This window comes from Macrobrachium nipponense, chromosome 2 (genome assembly GCF_015104395.2).
Source record: "Macrobrachium nipponense isolate FS-2020 chromosome 2, ASM1510439v2, whole genome shotgun sequence".
Lineage (NCBI taxonomy): Eukaryota > Metazoa > Arthropoda > Malacostraca > Decapoda > Palaemonidae > Macrobrachium > Macrobrachium nipponense.
In genome coordinates, this window is record NC_087201.1 from 136,075,045 (window position 1) to 136,101,135 (window position 26,091).

Sequence of the window (26,091 nt, forward strand, 5' to 3'; positions counted from 1 at the left end):
TGAGGCCAAGCTTAATAAAAATAAGGTTTTTCTTAAAAGCATTATAAATGAGCATGTGTCATTATTGGTTTCTGAAGCCAGTTTTAGAACATCGTTTAAGAACCAAGATACTGACGTAGGCCTTACAGAAGGTCTAAGTCTAGCACAGGCCTTGGGAATAGACGAGAAGTAGGAATCTGTTAAGTCTATGTTGAACCCAAATTGAAAAATCTTTTTCAAGGCTGACTTGTTTGTCGTAATTGTGCTAGCTGCTAAGCCTTTTTCAAATAAGGATCTGAAAAAGGATATAGCTGAATTGATGTCATGATCTTAATATCTGATTCTTTCAGGAAGGTTGTAACTTTTTTGACAGCAGCATCGTACTGTCTCAAAGTTGAATCTCTCTTATCTGATTCCAAGAAGAGAATATTCTGAGGGTCAATATTCGCATCCCTTTTCGCTGCAAACTTCATGAAATCCATAAAGTTAGGGTTTTGAGAATCCCTGAGGAGCGAACACAGTCTTCGTTTGTACTGACTGGGAGAGCTTGGGATTGGGGATCCGAAGAGGGCGGAGACCCAGTTCCAGGATGAGAGGGTACCAATTGCTCTTCGGCCAGTCTGGGGCTACTAGAGCCACTTGACCCTTGAATGTCCTGAGTTTGTTTAACACTTTCATGAGAAGATTCACCGGAGGAAAGACATAAATCTTCTCCCAGTTGTTCCAATCTAGAGCCAGGGCGTCCGTGGCATAGGCCAGAGGGTCCAGGTTGGGGGCCACATAACACGGGAGTTTGTGGTTCGCTTGAGATGCGAAGAGATCTACCTGTAGACCTGGAACTCTCTGAAGAATCCATTGGAACGAACTGTTGTCCAGTGACCATTCCGACTCTAGAGGTACTGGTCGGGATAGAGCATCTGCTATGACGTTTCTCACTCCAGCTATATGGGTGGAGAGATGCCAACTGAACTTGTCCGCCAGGGAGAATATGGCTACCATGACATGATTTAGATGACGTGACTTGGAGCCTCCTCTGTTTATACAATGTACTACCACTGCGCTGTCCAGGACTAGTTTTATGTGGGAGTACTTTGGCGGTCGTAACCTTTTTAGAGTCAAGAACAGTGCCATTGCCTCCAGTACGTTTATATGGAACTGACGGAACTGAGGTGACCACGTTCCCTGAACCTTTTTGAACTGGGAATATCCTCCCCAACCGCTTAATGAAGCGTCTGTGTGGATAGTGATCCCTGGAGGAGGAAACTGAAGGGGCACTGACACCGATAGGTTCTTGACTTTCGCCCACGGCCGAAGTCGATTCTTTAGAATCAGAGGGACTGAGGACAATTTGTCCCTGGACCTGATATGCTCGTGAGGGCCAGATTCTGGTTAGGTCTTTCAGTTTGGCTTTCATTAGGATGTTCGTCACTGATGCAAACTGGAGAGAACCCAGGATCCTTTCCTGAGATCTTCTTGAAGCCAGTTTGTGACTCAGAAATTGCTTGACTGACTTCGCTATTTCCTTCCTCTTGGACGATGGAATCGACAGAGTATGGGAGGATAGATTCCATTGAATGCCTAGCCACTGAAAGTTTGACTCTGGAGTGAGTCTTGATTTGGTCCTGTTTATCTTGAAGCCTAGATATTCCAGGAACTGAATCACTTTCAGTGTTGCTTTGTTGCATTCCTCGACTGTTGAAGCCCAGATCAACCAATCGATCGAGATACGCTACTACCATAACCCCTTGCGATCTGAGTTGTTGAACAACTACTTCCGCCAGCTTCGTAAACACTCTGGGTGCTACGTTGAGCCCGAAAGGAACTACCTTGAAGGAGAATGTCTGGTCTCCTATCTTGAAGCCTAGATAAGGACGGAAGTGTCTTGCAATAGGGATATGATAGTAAGCGTCTGTAAGATCGATAGAGGTGGTGACGGCCCCACGGGGAAGTAAGGTCCGCACCTGCGAGATCGATCGTGAGCATCTTGAACTTGTCGCAGCGAATGGCTAAGTTTAAGCGGGACAAGTCTAAGATTACTCTTCTTTTTTGTGAGCCTTTCTTTGGCACGCTGAACAAGCGACCTTGAAATTTTAATCTTTTGACTCTCGCTATAGCTCCTTTCTGAAGGAGATCCTCCGCATACTCCGTCAGTTCTTTGGAAGGAAGTTGACGGAAAGGCCTGGATGGAGGTGGGTTTGTTAACCAGCTCCAACCCAGGCCTTTTGACACAATGCTCTGAGCCCACTTGCTGAAGTTCCACCGGTGGCGAAAGTGAAACAGCCTCCCTCCTACCTGAAGTTCTTCATTGGTTCTGGTAACCTCCTCGGCCTCCTCTGAAGTGTTTTCCCCTATTAAAGGGCCCTCCCGATCCTCTCCCACGAAAGGAACGCTTACCTCTGCCTCCCTTACCGAGCGGTCATACTTCTGTGAAGATTGACTCTCGAAGGCTTGATTGTAAGCTGGAGAGATGGCGTAAGAGGTGGAGGGCTGAGGCTGAGGGAGATCACGTAAATTGGCTGTGATTGAGCCTTTGAAGTGGAAGGCTGGGCTGTTTGCAACTAAGGGAACCGCCGGAACTTGCTGAGAAAAGCGTGGCTGCTTTTTCTGGTAGGGCTGGAAACGCCTGGGTTTCCTTTGCCCTTTACCTCTAGCTGCAAGATCTTGCCTCCTCTTAGCCGTAAGGCCCCAACGGTCCTTAAGGCTCTGGTTCAACCTCGTCGCCTCTGACTGGACTTCCTTCACCATTGCTTCTGGGAAGAGATCTGCTCCCCAGATGCTCGACGAGAGTAACCTATTCGGCTCGTGCCGAATGGTTGCTTCTTGTAGGACATGCTTCCTACAATTCGTCCTAGCAGTGGCAAACTCAAACATATCTGACTGTACCGTTTGAGTCAGGGATTTGGTCATAAGTTTGAAAAAGCGGCTCTGAACCATAGGCTATGGTGGCCACCTCGGTCATAGCCATAGAATTAATCGATCTGGCTAATCGCGATTTAGCGTCAAATTCAGCCTGAATAAGGCTATCTGGAAGCCTGGGTAGCTTTTCACCAAACTGCTCCATAGCACAGTCCGGTTTGAGTTTGCCAGCTGAGAAGGTGTTCGGTAAGTCTTCCCATAATTCTCCGGCTGAAGGAAGTAACGGAGATGTAGGATCTGCTTCCTTCAGTTGAGGCATGGGGTCCCCCTTCTGGGCCGCTGGAATGGTAGACGTCGCGATCTTTGTCAGGAAAGCGAGCGGGGTACTCTCATCCATCGTGAAGATCGTAAAGGGACTCTTGAAAGGTTGGATTTTCGTATTAGAACAATCCATGTCCTCTAAACACCTGAGCCATTCTCTCTGAGCCTGGTCACGTGAATAGAGGACTGTCTCCTTTGGTACCCTATCATCTCGAATCATGGCTGAGGCGGTGAGCCTTGCGTAGCCGATGAACGGAGGCTGAAGGTCTTCCGGGTAGAACTCGAAGTCCTCTATCCTTCGAGTTCCAAATTCCGGTATAGAAATGAGTCCGTCTTGGAAGGGGGCGTATGACGCTACTCTCCACGGGTTGTTCATCGAGAACGGAGGTAGAGAGTCATACGGGGGAAGCTGGGCTCCACCTGCATTGAAAGGTGGAGGAGAGGCTAGAGGAGCTTGGCTCAGTCCGGCTATAATGGAGTCTTGAGAAGTAATCCTATCCGACAACCGAGAGATCATTTGTTCCATGCTACTCTTTAAAGACCCAACCAGGTCGCCCACCTGTTGCAACAGGCCAGCATTGGAGTCCAAAGCCGGAGCTGCTGCGGAGGTGGAGGGGTGGCTCTGAATTGGAACCAAGGGTAGCGGAACTGACGACTCTGCCGGAGTGTGAGATCTCTCTCTGGAGGATTTACTCCTCGAGGACTTAGAGCCGGACCCAGAAGCTTTAGATCTGTCTGCTCCGGGATTCCTAGCCGGAGACTTACGAGAGGAGGATGACGCCGAAGCCGTCTTCTTAGACGACGACGACGTCTTTGTCAAGGATTTCACTGCTTGACCCTTGACCTTGGGTCTAACCGAAGCGTCAGGAGGAGTATACAATTCATCACCCGTAAAGCCTTGGAAGGATGGAGAGGTTGCAGGAGTAGAAGAAACAGTTACGCCCAAGGGTACCCTGGGTGTCCACCTTACCTACCTCGACCAACAGGTCGTCTACACCTACCATAGGTTCTACATTAATATCCAACGTCGCGACTTCCGAGGAGATGTCCTGGCCTTGGTCAGTCAATGAGGCAGCCAGCTGTTGCTGGATGAAGGCGATAGTCGGGGCCGCCTCTACTGGGTTGACGTATCCTGTCGCCTTGCCTCCGGGGAAGATTAGTACCGCCAACCTTTTCTCCAGGATGTAGGGCATACCCTTGGCGGCGTTCTTCCCGAAACCGCCGACCCAGGCCCGCAGGGTTGCCAGTGCGGTATCCCTCACTGCCGGCGCCTGGAAGAGAGGGTATCGATTAGATTTAAGAATAACTTAAAACTAAAGGTAACTTAAAGCATAACTTAACTTATAGGGGCTATAAGGCCCCTTGAATTTTCCTTAAGTTAGAGTGATTAATGCAAACTTAAGCACTAAAACAGATGCGGACCAGCTACCGGAGATGGAATACTTACCCCGCCTAACAGCTGGCTCACCAGATCGTAACATATGGTACACGTCTCATGGTACCAGACCTGGATGTCCCCGTGCGGAGTCGCGCATGGAGCATGGGACCGCAAACTTCGTGTCCACACGGGTCCTGAAGTGTGGCGGCGCATCCCGGATGCTCACAGTTGGTGGTCTGTAAGTGGAAAGACACATGAGTATCTTAAAGAATATCACTTACAGGCTAAAGGACAGAAGAACTCCGTTGCATGCCGGAGCTCGGAAAAATTCGGGCATAGCCCCTCCCTTACTAGCCTGAATAGGCTATAAACCCCGGAGGTATCCGGTAAAAAAGAAGGGAGGGGGAATGGTTTAAGGTACTTAAAATAAACTGAACATCTTAAACCTAAAAGCTCGAACGTACCGGACTAAGTCCAGTGCGAGGCGGAGTGATAACTCAGTGAAACGGAGAGGTTAGAAGGGACCGACTGTATGCTCCGGTCCACCCCGTGGGGTAGACTTAGTACCTTTCCGCTAGATGCCAGGCCTCCGGTGGTAAAGGAGCCCTAGTAAGGTGGGAAAGAGCGGGGGCATACAGACTCGGGCTAGTAACGGAGCGACGAAGTAGTAATGGAGAGGGGGAAAGGCCAGTCCCCCCCCACCTTACCATCCGACCGGACCGAGAGCCGGAGAGGTCGAGTCCAGTCTGGGTCTGTCCCGTCCCTCTACCCCCTCCGCCTGGGGGGAGAGAGGGAGGCAGGCTCGGGTATGCGGAGCGAGCATGGGCAGGCCTAGCCACCCCCCCCGACTCTATGGAAGAGCGGGAGGGGGGAAAGGTGACTGGACAGGCGTCTGGCTGCCTCGTGATCACATAGTGACCACGGGGCGATAAGAACAACAACTAAGCCTAAAACAAAACCAACTGATCAGCGAGATGCTATCGGGAAGCAACCGAGCTGACAAGCGGTAACATAAAGGCCCAATAGGCCGTAACCTAGGCTAAGCGAGCCAGACGCCTGACTAACCTAACAATATCACATAGATAATAAAATGAATAATAAAATGAAAGAAAGAAAACAAAATAGTAGGAGAAAAAATCCAGGAGTGTACGACTAACCCGAAGGCAAGTCTACCACTCAAAGCTAGTCGAGGCCGATACTAAGAGCCGTGGCTAGGGTCTGGATAGAAGAGCCTACATAAGGTAAAAGACATGCATGCATGACAAAACCGTGTAGACCTTACCCTAAACAAAGCGGATAATAAAATAGAGCGTACAAAGACAGGGGATGCTCTGGGTATGGGCGACCCAGAACGGACCCATCACGAGGCAGAACCATGCTGCCATGCTTCCGACCTAGAGATCGTATTTATACCTAAAAAACGGCAAATACGTGCTCAGGGCCGGAAAAAACCAAATAGCAATAAACACTGAGTACTTAACTTAGCTGCTGCGATGGCTGCACGCTCCATTGTAATAAAATCCAAAAGAAAGGGCACAAAAACACAGAGAAGAAAACGGCACGTGTGTATCGTGTGCGCTAACTGAAAAGGATGACCACCAGAGGCGCAGCAGTCGGCAGCATGGGATGGAGTAGTAGTAGTAGGTGCTGCCCACTCTGTGGGTCGGCTCCCCTCTTGGGGGATTTTGTAGTGGGAGAATTCTATTGGCATTTGGCTCGTGGTAGTGGTCTCACTCGCCATAGTGTTCATACCGACACTCTCTGGGAGGGTGAGCGAGTCAGTTGTACTGACCTTTTTCTTTATTTATTTATTCTCTGGTATGTGTTAGTACATTTACCCTAGAAATAATAGATTAAAGGATATTTCGCGCAGCGACACGAGCTGAGCCCAGAAAATACTAACATAGCGGTCAATGTTTTGTTATGGAAATCAGCTGATGGCAAAAACGAGTTTATTTTGTCGTATTCAACTCAATTATCAGCGATGTTCTTGCTCCTAGTTAGCATAAATGAATATCTAGATACTTTACTTATATGAAACAGTCATTTTTCCTCATACGTGTTTTCAAGTCGAAATTTGACTTTCATATGTCTCATTGTTTTTATTTAATAGATTGCGTAAAATCCAGTGATTCCGTTCGTTATTTCCACTTGTTTTTGTCATAAAATGAGCTTTACGTTATTTATCTTTTATCGATGCGTAAACAACAGTGAAATGTGCTCTTTGAATCATGCCCAATCGTTTTGATTAAAATAATTTCCTCTCAGTTTTAGCTACGGTTGTGTTTGAATTCATGTCAAAGTTTGGGAGTTTTATCCATGCGAATATTATTTTATCAGCTTCAGCTACAACTTGCAGTTTAAATTTAACAGTATATTGCCTTGATGATTTCCTAGCAAGTAATGTTATTACATAAAATTATATCATTCCTATTCTACATAACATAATTTATAACATAACTACAGTAATTGTTTACTATCGTACAATGGTTGAAATACAAGCATAATGGATGTTGTTATCAGATTTGGTTGTACTTAGCAAAAAAAAAATTTCTCATTCGGTTGTTCATGGCTGTACACATTTATGCAACAGGTATAATGTTAAAACAATACTTACATCATTCTTTTGAACTTTTTTTAACTTATTTAATTTAGAAGATGGCATAAAGATATGGAGGTAAAGAAGTTAAGAGATTGTAATTTAATATTTAATCATTCGGTGGGATAATTCGTAAACAAAATACGCAAAGCATTATTGGAATTACCGGGTATTTTAACAACGTACACGCGAAGTTTTGAGCGCAATTTTCGGGTTTTGAACCAGGCTGTTGAGTAATTTTTTGCAATAACAAAATTTACAGACTCACGTTGTTCAGCGATTTTTCGCATTTACAAAATTTATAGTTAATTTTACTGTTATCGCATTGTACCAAATTTGCGATTATCAAACAGGCGGATAATGAGAGTTTACTGTATCACATTTATTGAAAATCTCAGTTTTTAATACATTCTTTTCTTTGTATAAGTAAATTTTTGTTGTCCTACCCTCAGGTTCCTTACACTGTATTAGACAGACCTTCCAACCAACGTGTATGGCCTATTTTCCACCACTGGTATGAGTACACATCAGATATCCATCTAACATCCGCATATGGCTTATTTAGACGAATGACAGGTGTTGGAGGAAGACCAGAAGTGGTTTTAGAGGGAGCTTTGTACTTGGATGGACCCTGGAGGGAATATGAATTTCCTTATAAGCCTGGCAGTGTGGACCGCCTCCCACCCTTTGTGGGTGAGTATATTATTATCTAGCAGACTATGGCTCATGCTAATGAAGAAATAAAGTCATTGAACGGGCTGTATGAAATCATTTGCTATGAATAACTAGTGATGCATATTGTCATTTGATTTTGACTATGGCTTTCAATTTTATCTTGGTTATCTTTTTCAGGAATTTTTCACTGATATACAGTAAACTCCCAGATTCCCAGGGGTGATAGGTACCACATCCCCCGTGAATCACTGAAATCTGTGAATACTTACAACTCCTCTAAAAATGCTTAGAACTGCTTATTTTCATAGTTCTAAAAAAAAAAAAAAAACTTTAAAAATGCTTATCGTTCAGTATTTTAATAGTTTATCACAAAGAGTGCATTTAGTCATGAAAATATGAAAATACGATAATTAATGAATATTTCTCAGTGACAAAATACTACGCGAATAGGCAAATTTTCCATGAATAATATGTATATATGTTCCATAGAGAAATCCGTGAATTGTGAGAATGAGAATCCAGGGGGTTTACTGTATTTTAAAGCAAAATATTTACTAACTTTTGTGGTTATGTTTGAGAATGCAGTGGTAATTGTTTCGTGTTTCTGAATTCATCGTTATTTAAATTCGTTTAGATATCTCTTGGTACTACAGTTATTATTATTACAGCTCCTCATCAGCCAAGAGTTGATTGGCAGTTATGGTTTGCTGCACTGGGCACATATAATCAAAACCCCTGGTTGATTTCACTTGCACACCGTCTTTTGTCTGGACAGCCAGATGTTGTGGCTTTACTGGATCCATCATCACCGTGGAGAGATAGTCCACCAAAATATATCAAAGCCACTAAATATATTTACCATTATGCTAACTTTGCAGAAGGGTAAGTAATGTAATTATACTCTTTTGAGATAGTTATGAATCCAAGAAATTAATATTCTTATAAATGGAGGTATTATTTTGTAATTTACTTTAAATTTATGTTCCCAATGTTTGGGGTTATGTATATTATATTCCATGTGGTTGATAATCTGTCGAACTTTGAATGTTAATGAATGAACCTTACTCTTGACATCCTGATTTTAGCTATGACAGAAGCTCGTAAGAATGCTTAATCATTCAGAAGACACTATAAGTTGTGATTTGTGAGTTTTGAGTTAATAATAGTCCACCATGGATCTAGAAATCTAACACAGACTTTACTAGAAATCTAACACAGACTTTAAAGTGTCTGTTCATTTGTGCAGCAAACTAAACACTTGCACTGCACATCCAATTTTAAGCCTCCAGCATCAAGACTACTGTCACACAAGTCATTATAAATGAGTGAGTTTCCTTTCAGAAAGAATGGCTTCTTTTTCTGATTAGTACTTTGTTTCAGAGATTTATTCCAGTTTGTTGTAAAGTATGTTATTCCAAAGAACCAGCTGACTATTCATTTCTTAGACACTTAGTATCTTTTTTTCCACACAACAAATATTGCAAGTTGATCCTTAATCTAAGCTTTTTAAGTTCACCTGAAGGAAACTAGTGATACTAGGTTCCGATAGTTCCCATTGGTAACTGAATATTCTCAAAAGATATTATACCCCCAGGCAGTCTCAATGTTATTTCCTTATGTAAGTGTATTTGCACTCCTACCTGTTCATCCATATTACAAGCTCTCACTATACTATACATGGTTTGTTTTACAAAGCACTAGCCTAATATTTTTTCATTCCTCTTAATACTTTTAAATAACAAGAACAGATATTTCATGTTGATCCTCTTATTAAGCATATTAGTTCATATGGGAAAACAGGTGTTGAAAATTTCCCTTGGTTATGTGGAGTATTAATTGTTTCTCACAACCCATTAAGCATATATTTGCCTAATATTGAGGACTGAGATATTCCCAGAAATATCAGTTACCGCTTATGTTCTATGGACCCACAGGTCTGTATTGACTAATAATCTCATATATGGTGATCCTTAATGATTGTTTACCAGTGCATGTTACTTATATATTTTCCTTTTAGAATCATTTATTCATCCCTTCTTACTTTTAAGCACAAGTGCATGTGTTTTATATGAAGTTGTCTACTAGCTACAAGTATACTAGGGCCTGTAGACTAATCTCCCCTTGCCCAATGTCACTTGTCACTTGCCTGGACAGTGACAAGTAGCATTGAAATCCAAGCTACTTTTCTTATCACTTGCCAGTCACATGACCTATTAGCAGCCACCATCATCCTACTGTAAATGGCAGTGTATTGACAGTTTTCTTCTGAATCCCTGGCTGTAAAGATATCAACGAAATGGAACTCGGAGGAAATTTCCATAATCCTGGAAATTAATGAAGACTGGAACATTAAGCACACAAGTACGTACTTAAATAGGATCAAATGTGAAATGGCCTTAGAGTTTTGTAGCTGATGCTTTGATTCAGGAACACCAACATATTTCCAGTATGAGTTTTGAGAATTAAGTCTATAAGGAACTCATAGACAGGAACTAGTAAAAACCACTTAATCAAAAAATTAGAACAGGTATGGATGACATTTATCATTCCTGTCACAATCAAGGTGGTTGATTCCTTTTTATGGAATGTAAAATAAAAATATATTTATCATTCTCACACTTGGAATTTGTTCTCAGGGGGATTATTTGTTGTCAGGAATTGATCCCCTGGTACATCAGTTTTAAGAGTGGTGATTTTGGGAGTGAGATAACAACCTGTGGTATTAGGGTGGAAATTTATGAAGTTTTGTCAGTCCCCTTGTCCTTACAGTACTTCTCCATTGCTGCCATAAAGTGGTTGAAGAACCAGTCCTCAAAAATGATAAGTCACCCAAGCCATGGGATTTGACACCCAGTAACTATCAGAGAGGCCTTGGGGATATTCTTCAGATTCTGATCAGTGACTTTAACTACAAGCTGCAAGTACAATTGCTTTTCAGCATAAGGATCAAATTGTTTTTTGTGACCCTGAAGCCTGGCATAGCCTTCTCCTTCTTGGCTACGAATGAATGGTATATATTCAGGATGAAATCTGTTTGCCTGAATAATCTTTACCAACATTGCAGAGAATTCAGATGCTGCTAATGCATTGGCTAACATTCCTTTGCCTTGGGTCTTGATGTTATGAAGATTGTGTCACTGCTTGAACTATATAAAACATCCTGCGCTTACCTTGAATTTTGTGACTGTTATCCATAAGCTTCTTTAGGAGGTCAAACAAAGGCAAACCTTTATCTTGAATAAATAGCTGGCTTGTGGGGATAAACCGTCAAGCCTGCCATTCAATCTGAAGAGAAGATTAATTCTGTACTGGCATTAGTAAACTTCTTCGTGAGGTCTTAAAACAAAGACAAAACTTTCTCTTGAATAATGGCTTGTAGGGATTAACTGACAAGTCTGCCATTCAACCAGAAGAGAAAGATATTCTATTTCTTCATAGATCTTGCCTCTTTTCATATTGATGATGGTGTTCCTCACTAGACCCTCATCACTGATGTGGTCTGAAATCCATGCCTCATCTTGAGCAACTGTCGTTACCATCATTCAAGTCAAGCCAGAGGCATGCACTTTTCCCTCTTTTCATGGCATTATCTGTCACCTTACCTTCCAAATGACCTAGCAGGAAGCTCGGTATCGCTACGACTAGCTCAAGCAGTAGGAACTTTCTTATTAGCCTTATAGAATATTAAATTCACAAGTTCAAAGCAAATGAGACACTAAGACCATGCAACAAGTTTGAATAAACTCTCATGAACCAGCGTCACCATATAGCAGAAAAGTGGAACTGTGGGTACCAAACATCTGTACAATGATTTATTTAAAAAGTGTTAAGTTTAAAAATGATTATATACTCTACAATGTTTTATATATTTCAATTTTGTTTTTATTTTGTACTTATCGGTTTTAGGTTACTATATTTTAAAGGTTTCACTTTTTTTTTTTACTGACCAGTATAAAGATGCATAAACTTACATAAGTCAGATTTTTTCCCCTATTTCTATTGATAAAAAAAAACTGCCATCATTTAAAAATTTGAAATGGCAGAAATGGAGGTCATCTGTACGGATTTGATTTCAGCTAAGATAGGGTCAACAGACTGTAAACCCAAGAGGGCTCCTAAGAAAATCAGCCTGCAGGGAGACAAGTAAAAGGAAATGGTGATACATTAATAAATATCCAGGAATAGAGAGGAAGAGTGATACACCTTGGCCTGGGATAATCGTGCTTCACACAGGGGCTAGCTTGATTCTACCCACACCCACTTTTCTGCATTCACTTGTTGATCTGTGAGCGTGCTCAGCTGCCTACTGATCTTCTCATGTGCAGCATCCCTGCATACTTGTGGATCAGTGACTGTCAGTTGCACACTACTGCATGTCCAGTCTTAATTTTTTCTGCTCATCTAGTGGCCAGTGGTGGAAGATATTTGTCTGGGGCTGTACAATGCCAGTCTATAAATATAGTTTATTATCCATACATTATCTTACCATAAAAAATCTATGGAAACTTATTGCATTTTATTTAAAATATAACTGTTTGCTATTAATGAAAGAAAATTTGCTGTTTGTTCATATGCGGAATAAACCTTCTGTCTTAACAACAGGATATTTTCCAAGTGCCAGCTGGTAACCGGTTAAAACAATCAGAGATGGTAAAGCAAGGAATCTGTGAGATCTGGCAATGCCTGTGTGTATAAGCCGGTCTTTTATGCCCATCTTCTGTTTTTTTCTCAGTGTGTTGAGTGTGTGTCTATTTGTTGGTATAGCTTCCCTCGAGACTTCATGGCCTCGTCAATGCATGTGCCTGGGCATTCAGGGGTTCCCGTGCCCTAGGTTTTTAGCATCATCAGCTACGGATCCGCATACAGCTTGCAGTAGGTGCAGAGCTAATTTTTGTATGGTGATGAATCCCTACCCAGAATGTCGTGCCTGGGATAAGTCGCAGTGGTTGTTTTATAGGAAGAGGGAACATCGCAGAGTTGCGACTCTTCCCTCTTGGGAGGGGTTTTCTTCACCGCATCTGGACGATTCGGCTGCTCCCTCTCCCTCGATCTCTCTCCCTGATGTTAATTCTGGTGTTTTTGTCTCCTTTCTTTTCTTCGGTTGATTCGTTGATGGAAGTATCGGGAGTGCCACAGGGTGAATTTTTGTGTAATGTAGTCCTCTCTACCTTGGGTTCCAATTGCCTTCCCGGGAGAGAGGAGGCTGCCTCATCTCATTCCTTTATTTCAGATTCGGAGTCATCCAAAAAGGCAGCGGTGTGGGCGTTTACTGTATTTTCAGTTATTTGACCTTGTAGGGAACCATCAAGAACAAATTAAAATACAGGGGAAATTTCTGGAAAGGGAATGAACTTGAGCTTACACATGGGATTATTCCTATGGTTCTGTCATTTTTTCCTTCCTAATGAAGATGAATTTAATTTTTTCCTTTCTCGTGAAGATGAATTTAAATTATTTAAAAATAAATGAAAGGTTTTTATTTTTCTGGATGTTAGTGTTATTACAGGGAAGGTCAATGTTCTAGTTTGCTTTGTAGCTGGTAATCTGTGATGGCAAGTACAACATAAGGAACTTTATAAAATCTGTGACATTTCTCTTGAAGTGCAATTTTTAATATAACTAGATTTACAGTAGTAATAGGTTTTGATCACTAACTTTTGGATATTATTATCATCCACACCAGATTGTCATGTAAAGAATTCAGTAAAGTTCTTATGTACTGTAAAAGTTTTGGTTTTCCAACTTCACTATTTTTACCCAAAGGTATATATCTTCAACTAAAAAAAATTCTCAAACAGGGCTTCTGGAATGTGGTGGAAACGGCAAGTTGACGGTGATTATTTACCAATCTTCACTGTTGATCATGCTCCTCTTGTTGAATATCTGCGCAAGATTGGAACCATTGGGACAATGGACATTCCTGCCACCAACCAGCCTTTACAGCAGCTGTTGGATATAATCAGGAGCTTTCTTACTGCAATGGATCCAGAATTATTAGTGTGGAGCTTATTTGTGTCTGCTTGCATTCTCATTTGGACTAAAAGAAATGCAGTACCAACCATTGTTAAAGGCGTTTATAGACCAAGAAATAAAGGTGGCAGATGGGACCAATCTCAAAAGTGATTGAATCAATGGTGCTGTCAAACATTTTTTCTCACCTAATTGTTTTGACATTTTTGTACTTCATAAAAAGGTAGAAAATGGGAGGTGAATTGAAACCGGTTTCATACAGTACTTAAGAAAAAGTAAAAAAAGGGAGGGGGGATTTGAAACAGATGCTATATAAAACTCTTAAAGTAAATAATTGGAAGGAAATGTTGAGAAAATTTTCAAGTTGACTTCACAATAGGATAATTGCTACCCATAGGCCTTTGAAAATGTTTACTTTGTATTGCCTTTACCATGTGTTTATGAATTGTTGATTTTTCTTCATATGCAGCATTGGAAATGGTTGTATAATTGTGAAAACAAAATCTTAACATCTGTAATTATGCTAACTAATTGGTTTTCACGAGCTTTTGAAGATTCTTTATTTTGCTCTATTGCATTTACCTTATGTATAAGAATTGTCAGTTTTTTGTTCATTTATATGGTTGTAGTTGTGAGGACTGCAACATCATCTTTATTATGCATTTTCCACAAAGCTGGTGCTAATTCCTTTAGACACGTATATAGCAAGCAAGGAGATATATGTCATGCATTGTGATTTGTTTGTACTACATATGTGACTGTTTGATATAATTTAATTAATAATTTCACAACTACTAAAGAAATTTGACCTATTATACAGCTATGTATGTTTTTTCTGTCTCCCTTTAATGAGAGGGATTCTGATATTCTAGCTTAATCCCAGTGAGAATGTTAAGCAAATAAAATTATTTTTTTACCCCTATCAGGGTGAAAGACTGGTCATAAAACATACTCCACCTAACATTAAATGATGAACATTGTATCAGTTAAGGAGAAGAGTGCAAACTTGAGAATGAGAAATACAAAAATGGAAATGGTTCATATACTAAATGGTACATAGCAAATGGTGGTGCCCAACAATTTATCTGTTGAGCAATTTGGAAGTTATAGAGCTTTCAACTTTTTTTTAACAATAAACTGTGTAACAGTGAATCTGCACAGCTCTTACTTATGGATAAGGGAGACTACTTAATTTAAGAATATCTTAAGCTTTGCAGTAACATTAAAATATTAACTGAGCTGACATAGAACATACATAATATTGTACCTATAAGACTTCAACTTACATTTGTTCCTACTGACATCAATTTACATGACATCAATTTACATTTGTTCCTACTGACACACAAAACGTTGTCTTTTAAAGAAAGAGTATTCCTCATTGCAAGCTGGAGTAGTTATTAAACTTGGAAACATAGCTGTTAACTTTTGGTTAAGAGGGGCGAGTGGGGAAATAAGCCTGACTTGCCTTGCTTTGTTCCCAGCAGCTGTAAAGAGATGTTTCACTGCACATTCTCTCATCCTCATGTTTAATTATTGTTGAAGTAGAATTATTTCTTTTTGCTTAATTGTTTGCTTACTTTTGACTTGGTTTATATCTAAAGCATGGAGAAAACCCATGAATAACACCATGACGGAAGCATGGGTGCCCATTTGAGCTCTTCATGTCCCCTGTAACAGCTGAACCCCACAGCCCACAGGCACTGTTCCTTTATCGGTGAAGGCATGCACTCATGCTTCCTCCTGCGAGGAGTATTTAGGTTGACTTCTCACCAGTTTGGTAGGAGGAGGAAGAAGGACAAGAAGTATTTGCCAGCTTTATCGGAAGGAAACATGACTCCAGTAACATAGTCGAATCCCTCTGGTTCTTTTCTTTCACCGTCCTCTAATGTTACACTCTCCTCATAAGGGAGTAGGACTTTAGTCCTGAAGGAGTCTGACATTGCCTTTGCTTCAGAAGATGATGCTGGTGTTGGTGGTGGTGCCTCCCCCTAGTTGGGCCTCGTCCTCAGCCTTATCTGATTCTGATGTTCCAGGTACAAAGTACCTACAAGATTTGACTTGTGTTGAATGTCTCTGGCAGTCTATCTTTGCATTGTTCCTGGACAAACTGGCTGAAAAGAAGTTAGAGCTCTCTCCTATGCCTATTCCCTGTGATCAGCTGGGGATCATGGTAAATTTAGAGGAGTTGATCTCATTCCCAAGCAGTAGATAGTGCCTCCTCAGGGCACTTTCGTAGACACTGCAGCAATGAGAGCCTTCAAAGTTTTGTCCACTTTGGGAGCTGTGGCCTTCAGCATGAAGTATATTTTTCATCCTTTACAGTTTAATTCAGCCCCTGGCTAAAGCTTTGGATAGAGATCCAACTATTTGCGGGGGAGGGGGGGCTCTGGTACACATCCCCCACGAATACGGGGGGACCACCGTATAGTTTAAGTGTGGGTTGATGTAATTCTGTAAACCTTATTTTAATATTATTGGGAAAACGTTGGATCAATTGCACTGATTTACCCCTCAGGTAATATAACTATATTGACATTGGTAGGTGGTCCCTTGAGTCTCATAGGACATCAAAGGGATTGATGAAAGTGTGTGTGGAAAGTTAAAATTATAAAAAATGGGTTGAAAACATACAGATAGTAGTAGTACTTTTGACAGTGATGTAAAATTACCTTCCTGGTGAATGTCCTTTTTGCAAAAAATATTTGTCAAAGGAACACCACCTTTGTGGAGACAGTAATTACTAGATTTCTCTTTTGCAAATTCTGAGCTTGCATTATCTGTTAATATTTCTTGGGGATACCACAGTCACATTTACTATGAATCTCATTGTAGTCAGGCTCTATCAACTTAATAATCAAATGTCTGCTTAAAGTTTCAGGTTGGCTAATCAAATGTTTATATGCTTGGTGCTATCTTTTACTATTTGCATTTGTGTACTTTTTAAGTGTACTTTTCCATTTGAAAGGTTCATTGTGCATGAGCCAAATTAAGAGTTTTCTGGCATTTGCTTTTTACTAGATACTGCAAAAAACATGATAAAAGCAGAGAATTTACCAATAAGTAGTTTTTAAGATTAGATTAAAAAACAAATTCTTTCATTTAGACACCTTGTTATAAAATCTGTTCTAAAATAATTTTTGTATCATTTATGCTGAATTTAATAAATAAATTAGCAGCGTTCAGTGAATATTTTTACTGTTATTAAATATAACAATTAGCTCAATCCCTGTGGCCATCCCTCTGTAAAATTAATTGTTGATATTGGAGGTCTAGTTGAATTTGATGATAATGTTAGGAAGCAAAACAAATATCAGAATACTATCTCCTTCAAAAAATTTTTACAAGATAGATTGTAACCATCTGAAACCACAGGTTTTAAATCTACCCAGAATTTAATGCATATGATTTACTCATATTTATAGCCAAATTTTTACAATAAGCATATATTATTTGTTTCCTGATTGCCAATTTACCAACTGGCCTATTTGCCCATAAACTGTTAGTTCAGCAACATATGGAAGTGTGCCTGTTCTTATGTACTACGTATTGTAAATAAGACTGTATCATGCACAAATTATATCTTAAAGATATATATTTAGTGATTCAAATATAAAAAGAGTTGGTGTGTATTTCATGAACTAGGTTATTTGTTTCATCAGAAAACATTATTAAGTATCTTGGTGGAAAAGAGAGCACTATATAGACCAACTTACAAGGAAGGATGTTCCAGTTAAGTTCATAATAGTTTTTTAGCATGAATTTTACAGAACTTCATGATCCTTTTCTAACATACTCCCCTTTTCTTATTAATTTTAATTGTAAAGAGAGGTTTGCAAGTTGATACTTGATGTATTTAGTAGATATAACTGTAATCAGTCTTCTTTTCCTTCAAAAACGAAGACTTTGCACAGGGTACCTGTAAGATATACTGTGCTAAAGTGTTGGTAATGCTGCATTTGACTGATGCATATATTGTTATGTTCTTACTTCAGTAGAACATGTCATAAACATACATAGGTAATTTTATGCAGACATATCAGATTAAACAGCTTAAAATACAAGTCAACAACTTATAGGTAGCCTTAACCAGCGCTTCATACAATTATCAAGTATTGACCAAAGAATCATTCTCTACCTCGGTCGTTGATTTGTTTTCAACCTGTTTCTGATATGTATGCAGGTTTCCAACTTGTGTTTATAATGGTTTACTGCACCTCTTGCTGTCATTCAACTAGGTTGTATTTCACTCAACCCTTGGTTGTTGCTTTCCCATGCCTTTATGGATAATTTGTCAGTTGAAGGTTGGCTGTATTGATAGGAAATAGTCACTTCCCAACCTGGTTTTTTTTTTCTCTGGTTGTCGGGATATTCAGATCTAATAATGAGATGATGCCATTTGTAGATATATTTCAACTCCATGCTCTAGAGTTAACATATTTTGAGCTTAGCCATTAACTAGAGGTACACCATGTAACATTTCCTGTGCTGCCCATTCTGCAAAATATTGCAGTGTGTTAACATTGCTTTGTGTACTGAGGAACATCACATGAAATATACTTACATTGAAATTTGGTCATTACACAGGTAATTGACTAAAACTGATGAAATTCACAATTAAAAAACCAGCAAAATTACAGTTGGAGCTGGTCATTATTTGGCATTAATAAATGATACTGTATTTAAAATATGGGCTTCACTAAGAACCATGAGCACTACTACATGATAGGCACTTAATGGAAAGCAGACAAAATGCTAACAATGAAGGCTGTGGTTCAGCTGCACAACTAATTGGCATCCATCCCCATTTGTCTCAATTACTAAGTACCACCTGTACAGTTCAAGTGCTAAACTGGATTAAAATTTAATCATAGCAGGATGGGCCCATTAGCTACCAAACTCCACTGATGCAGGCTACGTAATGCAAGGTTCCCTTGTCCTCTATAACTTAAAGCTAGCCTTATCTCCCAATACTGTGTATCTTTTCTAACATAGTACAGAATAACCTTTTACATCAAAAGACTTTTTTAGTAAATTTAAGTTTAATATCGTGAAAATATTAAATTAATGCTACTGTACACAAGATGCATATATCAGGTTTTATAAGTTTAAATGACCATATCTGTTGAAGTATAATCAAGGTCTTGGTGTAAATTAGTATTACCCATGGTGAAATGGTGTAAATTAGTATTACCCATGGTAAAATGGCTTTTTAATGTTTGCTAATATAATAAATGTAACATAAGACCAAAAGATGTTTTTAAAAATTTTAGAAGTGCTATTTTTGTAGTTCCTACAGTAGAGGTATTAAGATAATGTTTTATATAAAACTCAAGTTTACGGTGAACTTTTGATTTGTCACTGGTATAGGATAGGTATTAAAATATTACATCATTTTAATACTTGAATTGTTTTAAAGTTTTGCTATAGAATTGAAAATCCTAGATGTCTAGATGCATGATTTTAATTTCTCAGGCAAACTTGTTACCTGTGGAGAATTTTTCTGGTTGTTTTGTAATAAACCATGCAATGCAGAATGCTAAGAATCATGAAAAAGGCTAGTTTTGTAGTTCCTAAACAATATGGAATGGAGGCTATAGTTCTTGTAGGGTAACTTTCTTTGGCTTTTATTTTTGAGATTTACATGTGAACTTGTGAGTTGACCCATTATATGATGTCAATTTTTGTTTTGAATGTAATCAATATTCTTTGCTCAGACTATAAAGCTGACCTCCGCCTATTCACGGTTCTGGATTCACAGCTTCACCAATTCACCCATTTTTCTGTGGAACATATAACCACATTATTTGCAGAAAATTTGCCTATTCATGGGATGTTTCATAGAAAAATATTGACTAAGTACTTTCATATTTTCGTGAATAAATACATTTTTTCATCATAAAACTATTAAAATAGACAAGTATAAGCATTTTTAGTGGGGTTTCCGGTGTTTGAACTATCAAAATAATCAGTTATGAGCATTTTTTGAGAAGCGTCAAGTATCCAGGGATTTTAGCTTTTCGCAGGGGGTTGTGAGGGATCCCTACCCCGTGAATCCCGGGGGGTTGACTGTAATTCTGAATTACTTTTTTCCAAATGTTTGGAACCCCTATAAAAACGCTAAAAAACAGCCTATTTTGTTAGTTAAAACTAGAAAAACACACAAAAAATTTTTATACTTGGTTTTTAATAGTTTGATCACAAAAAGTGCATTTTATGATGAAATTGATAAAAAAAACAGGAATTCGTGGATATTTCTCATAGAAAAATAACACGAATGTGCGAATTTTCCGCAAATAATGCGGGGAAACATTCCCGAGAGAAATCCGCAAATGTGTGAGTCCGCGAATCTGGAGAAAGCGAATACAGGGGGTCCACTGTAAACCATTTACAAGGAAATAACTTATGTTAGTTTTTGATACCTTAGGGTCTCTTATCAGATTGTTTTCTAAGGGAAGGTACTTATCAGGTTACAAAGATAGTGCTATACAGTAACAGGATTTAAGACTTAATGTTATAGTACTATTTGTGAGAACAAGAATTTTAATGAAAGCTTGCATTTTTTTTCCTCACAGAAAAATGACACAGCTTGTAAGTAGATGACTTAGGTTTTACTTATTTGGTTGTTTTGTACTCTCCACCAATAATATTTACATAAGTCCAACCTTATTTCCAGGGCTGTGGAGTTGCCCACACATAACCTTATGATTCATACTCCTCAAATTATGGACATAACCTTGTGATTCATAGTAACACTGATGTAGATTCTTAACTCTTCTATCATATGATAAGATTAACTATATTTTCTGTTTCTAGTGAAAACGCACAACATGCAGGGCATTTCATCACTGCCAATATGAATCATCAGGTCACTTTTAACCCCTTTAACCTGTTAAAAGACAAGGTTTAAAGTCTAACTTTGAGGATCAACTTAATCTTGGCATGGAAATTCACTTTTTTGCTGTCTGGGTTTGTTATATAGCAAAAGTCTCCAATTAGATATCTGCTAATGTGCAGTACTAATTTCTCTCTTGAAGTAATAATGTAATGATTCTTTATAAATCTCGGATAATTTTTCTTTTCCTTGCATTGCCGTTTAATATTATTTTGGCGGTATTTGAGCAAACAGCTAAAAATATACAAATTGTGGAAACTTAAAAGGTTTAATTCCCTTTCAAATACTTACTTAAAACTTGGAAAATTAAAAATTTATTGAGATGGAGGACTTGTGTAAATTTTTCATAATTCAGAAGAGCTTTACAAGTCAGTTTTTTAAAGTACTTTCAATTTTTTGGACTTACTATGTAAATAGCTAATGTATCTGCTGGTGGATTCACACTAATCACCGAATTTTTGGTTAGTATGAAAAATATGATAATCATAAAAGTTAACAGTATGTATCTGCACTAACTGCATTACTGTTTGCACTTGCTTTTTAAGTAACACATCCAGTCATGGTCTTTCACATTAAATGTTGTGACACATTAAGTTTGTGAACATTTACAGCTACATTTTGAAAGGTATATTTAATTGCATTAAAAGTTGTGATTTAATGTATAGTAATGGTAGCTGCATTATTATTTTCATGATTGTAATAACTAAGGTGACCAAGAACTACCAAGTAAGAAAGTTTACAATACAAGCATATCTTCAATACAGCCATAATTTCTATTGCAAAATTAGTTGGACTTTTCCTATCCAATGCAGAAACATGAATTGATACAAATGTTAAAGACTCGTTTACTGAAAAAGGCGCACATGTGAGCAATACTGTTTTGAAAATCAAAGTCAGTGATGAAACTTACAAGAAGGTGAGTTCAAATGCACTCCTTTCTAAAGAAAATCATGTCAGGCATCATCAAAAATCGAATTCTTGCATCTTCTTGAGATGGTCTAGTGTACATTTGGCATATTCTAAAGTTATATAAAAAATTTTCATTATATAACAAACAGACAAAGTCTGTATATTTGATGTCTCCAAATAAACAATTTTGGATGCAGGATCCCCACACAGTAATTGCACTAAATTGTGTCAATGTAAGAAAATACACACATGTACGCTGCTTTACCACCTACCAGGAAGGACAGGAGATTCCCAGAAAATGCAGATGAACGTTTAAGTATTACAGCAGTTGGGAACCCCCTTGTAACTGGCAATCCTGCTATTAAGTGGAATAAATACTGAGTAGTTACTTAGTGTGTATAAGTTTTATCAAATTGTGAGTAGTATACAAAACTTATTACAGAAGTGCAGAATACTTAATGAAAGTATCATGAATGACCTGGCTAATTATTACAACATACCAGTAATTAAGAAGCATTTTGTTAATTTAGAAAGTACAAATCCATCAAGATTCCTATAAGGAATTTACCAAGATTTCAGCCATAACATCAAAACTGTCGGTTAAATGCCACTGCCAGTAAAAATTGAGATAAGTATCTAATGCTCACTTGTCCCATTATACTTTGTCACTGTGATGGGAGACAGGACAACATCCACATTCTTACATGGACATTAATTAGTAAAGGTGTTGTGAAATGGTTACACTTTCAGAACTGGACATGTAAGAAACTCTAGACTAGTTTGGTGATTTCAGGGTAGATAGTGTGACACTCCTTCATATCTGACACAAAATGAACGTATTTTTAGGAAGTAGTTTTCAAAGTGTTTTCTCATCTTGTTTCTAAATAGTGATATAACCTAAAGGGTTCATAGTATTTTTGTATATTGTGTGTATTCATCAGTTGTGTGTGTTAGATAGATAATATACAGCAAGACTTTACTTAAAACATTATGCCCTGTATATTGGACATTGTCTTTTATGAAAGGTTAGTTAGAATGCTGTAAGCAGTAATAATAAAATATGCCTCCCAATTCTTACCATTTTATCAAATACGACCTGTGGTTTTCTTGCAACCTGTATATCTTTCAGTCCAGATTATTTTGTCCATCATGAACTTGCTTTTAAAATTTACTTATTCCTATGTACTGTGCAAATAACTTGGACAAAAAAGTCACTCGGTGGTCTGGTTAAACCACACGGTATTATTTTATAAAAAACCAGAATTGTTTCATTGCTTGAATGGTAGTGTTCAAATTACTTGTAACTGTTACAGTAATGATTTAATCAGCACTATGTGAAGGTTTAAAGAATAAAAATATCAAACAGCATCTGAAATACTGCCTGATTCTTATATTGGAAACACATAAGAGTCTGCTGTAAGAAAGAAAAATATTTGTCAAATATTAAAAAATCATGAAAATCTGCTACAAAACTACACATCTTATCAGAAGACTATGTGAACTTTCTAGCCGAGTTATTTATTAAGGATTACGCTCAGAAATTTTTAAGGTTGACTTTAGGCTGAGTTGGTCTCTCTTCTTTAATTCAATTAAAAATATTTCTTCCATCTGATATTGTTTTGGAAAAATTAGATGGGGGTTTATTTCTGGTAGTATAGAAATTTTGAGAAAATCCTGAGCATGTCATACATTTGAGGCTGTCTGAAGTTTAGCCAAATTATTCATATGTATGTACAATATACAGTAGTACTACATGTAAATTTTTTCAGAGGTCATCTTGAGTAAAGAACTAGTACATACGTAATTCAGTTCACTGAAGTGAACCTTAGAACCCTACACTTATATGTGGTTTTAATTTAATGAAGGTTATTTACTACATACAGTGGACACAGGTTATACTACTTTGAGAAACGTAAGGGTAGATATGTGAAGAATTTAGAATTATTTATAGTTTGACTTATGAGCATTTAAAAGTTGATATTACAATTAGGTTAAGAATAACTTGCAAGTGGACTCTGTGGTTCTGATCAATTAAGAATATTGTAGTCTCTTTAGTTCTGGTCAATTAGATTGTATAGTATGCTCGTTTTTTGTATACAGGCAGTCCCCGGTTTACGACGGGAGTTCCATTCTTAAGACGTGTTGTAAGCCGAAAATCGTCGTAAGCCTGAAACATCATCAAAAGTCCTAAGAAAACCTTACTTTTAATGTTTTGGGTGCATTAAAAACTATGTAAACTGCATTCTTATTGCATTTTTCATCATAAAAACCTTCAAATATTGGTTATTTTGCATTTTTGGTATCCTATTTCTTCTGCCAGATCAGCGTTGGTGTCATAACCCTGAAAATAATTTCTGATGAATATAATTGTAAAGCGCCTTAACCTCGGAACGTCGTAAGCCAAACCCTTCGTAACCCGGGGACTGCCTGTACAGTACTCTTTCCAAGTTTTCTGCAATTTCCTACTTGTAAGACTTTCCACTGTGTCACGTTTACTTATGTTTGCTTTGTTCAAATCTGTTAAAGGGCCCCCTGTTTCATTTGTCATTTGTGCAATTATAATGAAGTTATTTTTGTAAGAAACTATAAGAAAGATCACCTTAGAACTAGGCTAAATGGTTTGATTTGAAAATATGTACAGCTGTACACAGCAACATGACAAGGCATGACTAAGAGTAAGATTTTATTCACAATTTTTGTACAACAAACACCAAACTCGTGTAGTGACATACATTACCGAATACGTATATGGATTCTCCAATGAGGTCAGTTTATCTTTGTTTGAATATATTCCTAACGTTTGGTTTTCAAAATCAGTACACAGGTTCATCAGTTTTCATAAATTTAAGCTATTTCGTGTTTCCATTTTCTTTACCCATCTCTAAATTTCCAGTTAGAATTGAATGTGAGTTTTGTGTTTATTGTGAACTTAGATGTTTGCCGTGTCATTACATTTGAATTATTTGACTGGAGACTAACCATTTCACCCACTTACTCTGCTACAAAGCTTACCTGCACTTTTCATTACAAGCATCTTCCTCTTTACTTACAAAATTGCCTTATTACAAGTGCTGTAATAGATTTGCATGAACAAATTTAAATATTTTTAAATACACTTTATGTAAATCAAACACTGATTTATATGCTGACATCTGTGAGACTTATAAGGCACATTCTTAAAAACATAAAGGACTATTTTTAGTTGTGTAAGTTTATCTTGCCCTATTTTTGCTTTATTTTAAAAAATGAAGTACTACTAGAAACGTAAAAACTGCCATTAAAACAAGTAATTATGATAATTTTGTATCACTAATACCTGTCATGCTTTGCAACTTACATTCTAATAAGAATACTGTATCTACACTGGCAGCTTATTGGCAATCATCTCAATGTGATCACTTACAACTGTTGATATGCAATATTATCAATACATTTTACACCATACATATAAGTAATAGCCAAATTTTCAACTTTTCATATGGTTTTGGATGAATATGTTGTGAAGGAATGTTCTTCGTTATTTTAGAATAGTACTTATGCAGTAAATTTTAAGTTCAAATTTAGTAGCACCTAAACTTCATTAGTATTCAGATAATGGTGTATTTATTCAATATACAATATTGTTATAATGAATTACCAGTTTTGAAGTACCTTTCACAGAATTTCTATACGTATCCAACTTTTAGGAAAGTAGATGTTGCTGTAGATATTGTGTAGTACGAAATTTTCCATAAAGATATTATTAATCCTTTATAAGAACTGTGACCTAGGATTTTACCAGGAGTTATTTTTGAAGTAGCTTTATACATTTGAAATTCTAAAATATTTTGGTGAAAAGCATTGAACCGAATGAAAATGAAAAATAACTGTAGCTTCTTTCTGTGAGTTCAGAAGTTGAACCAAAGTTGTTGTGTTGCTAATGTAGTACAGTACAGTGTATGGCTGACAACTCACTGAAACTGTATAAAATCCACAGATTTGTAACATTATAGTATACTAAAATATTGTAATGAATGTGCCAAGGGGCATCCAGTTTGCTTCAGCTTTAGGGAAGAATCTTGATATCTGCATATATTTTTATTGCCATGTTGTTGTGAATGTTTAGCAGTTTTAGTTTCTAAATCTTTTTAGATACAGTACGTATAGTACCTATTTTAGTGTTGTACAATGTAAAGTACTATATCTTGTGGGATTTTCATGTGAGGAGAATTTCTTTAAAATTTTACAAAAGAAATTCCATAATTTTTACAGTTTATAGCTCTAATTTTCCCAGTTTGCACAAACATTTTGTTTCTAATTTTCTTATGTAAGAAGTGTGATTTTTTATTACAGACTTTTAAAAGTGATTTGCTGTCATTCATCCTTTTTATCAAATGCTGTTAGGTTAGATTATAAGCCACTCTGTGTACTCTAATATTAGACAGAAAACTGTGCACAGATACATTATAAATCTAAATGGGTTCAAATGAAGAGGCTGTTGAGATGGACAATTTTTTGCCCTTGTCTATC

The 26,091-nt window shown here is 37.9% G+C and overlaps 1 protein-coding gene across 1 annotated transcript in view; it reads left to right on the forward strand.

Moving 5' to 3' along the window:
* Nucleotides 1-25,928, forward strand: part of LOC135221020 (lipase maturation factor 2-like) — a 77,431-nt gene extending 51,503 nt beyond the window's left edge. Inside the window, exons 8-10 of the mRNA XM_064258741.1 lie at nucleotides 7,586-7,826; nucleotides 8,477-8,690; nucleotides 13,607-25,928. Coding sequence (XP_064114811.1) covers nucleotides 7,586-7,826; nucleotides 8,477-8,690; nucleotides 13,607-13,931 — 780 coding nt within the window. The 3' untranslated portion in view covers nucleotides 13,932-25,928. The remainder of the gene's footprint in view (nucleotides 1-7,585; nucleotides 7,827-8,476; nucleotides 8,691-13,606) is intronic.
* Nucleotides 25,929-26,091: the final 163 nt, after the last annotated feature.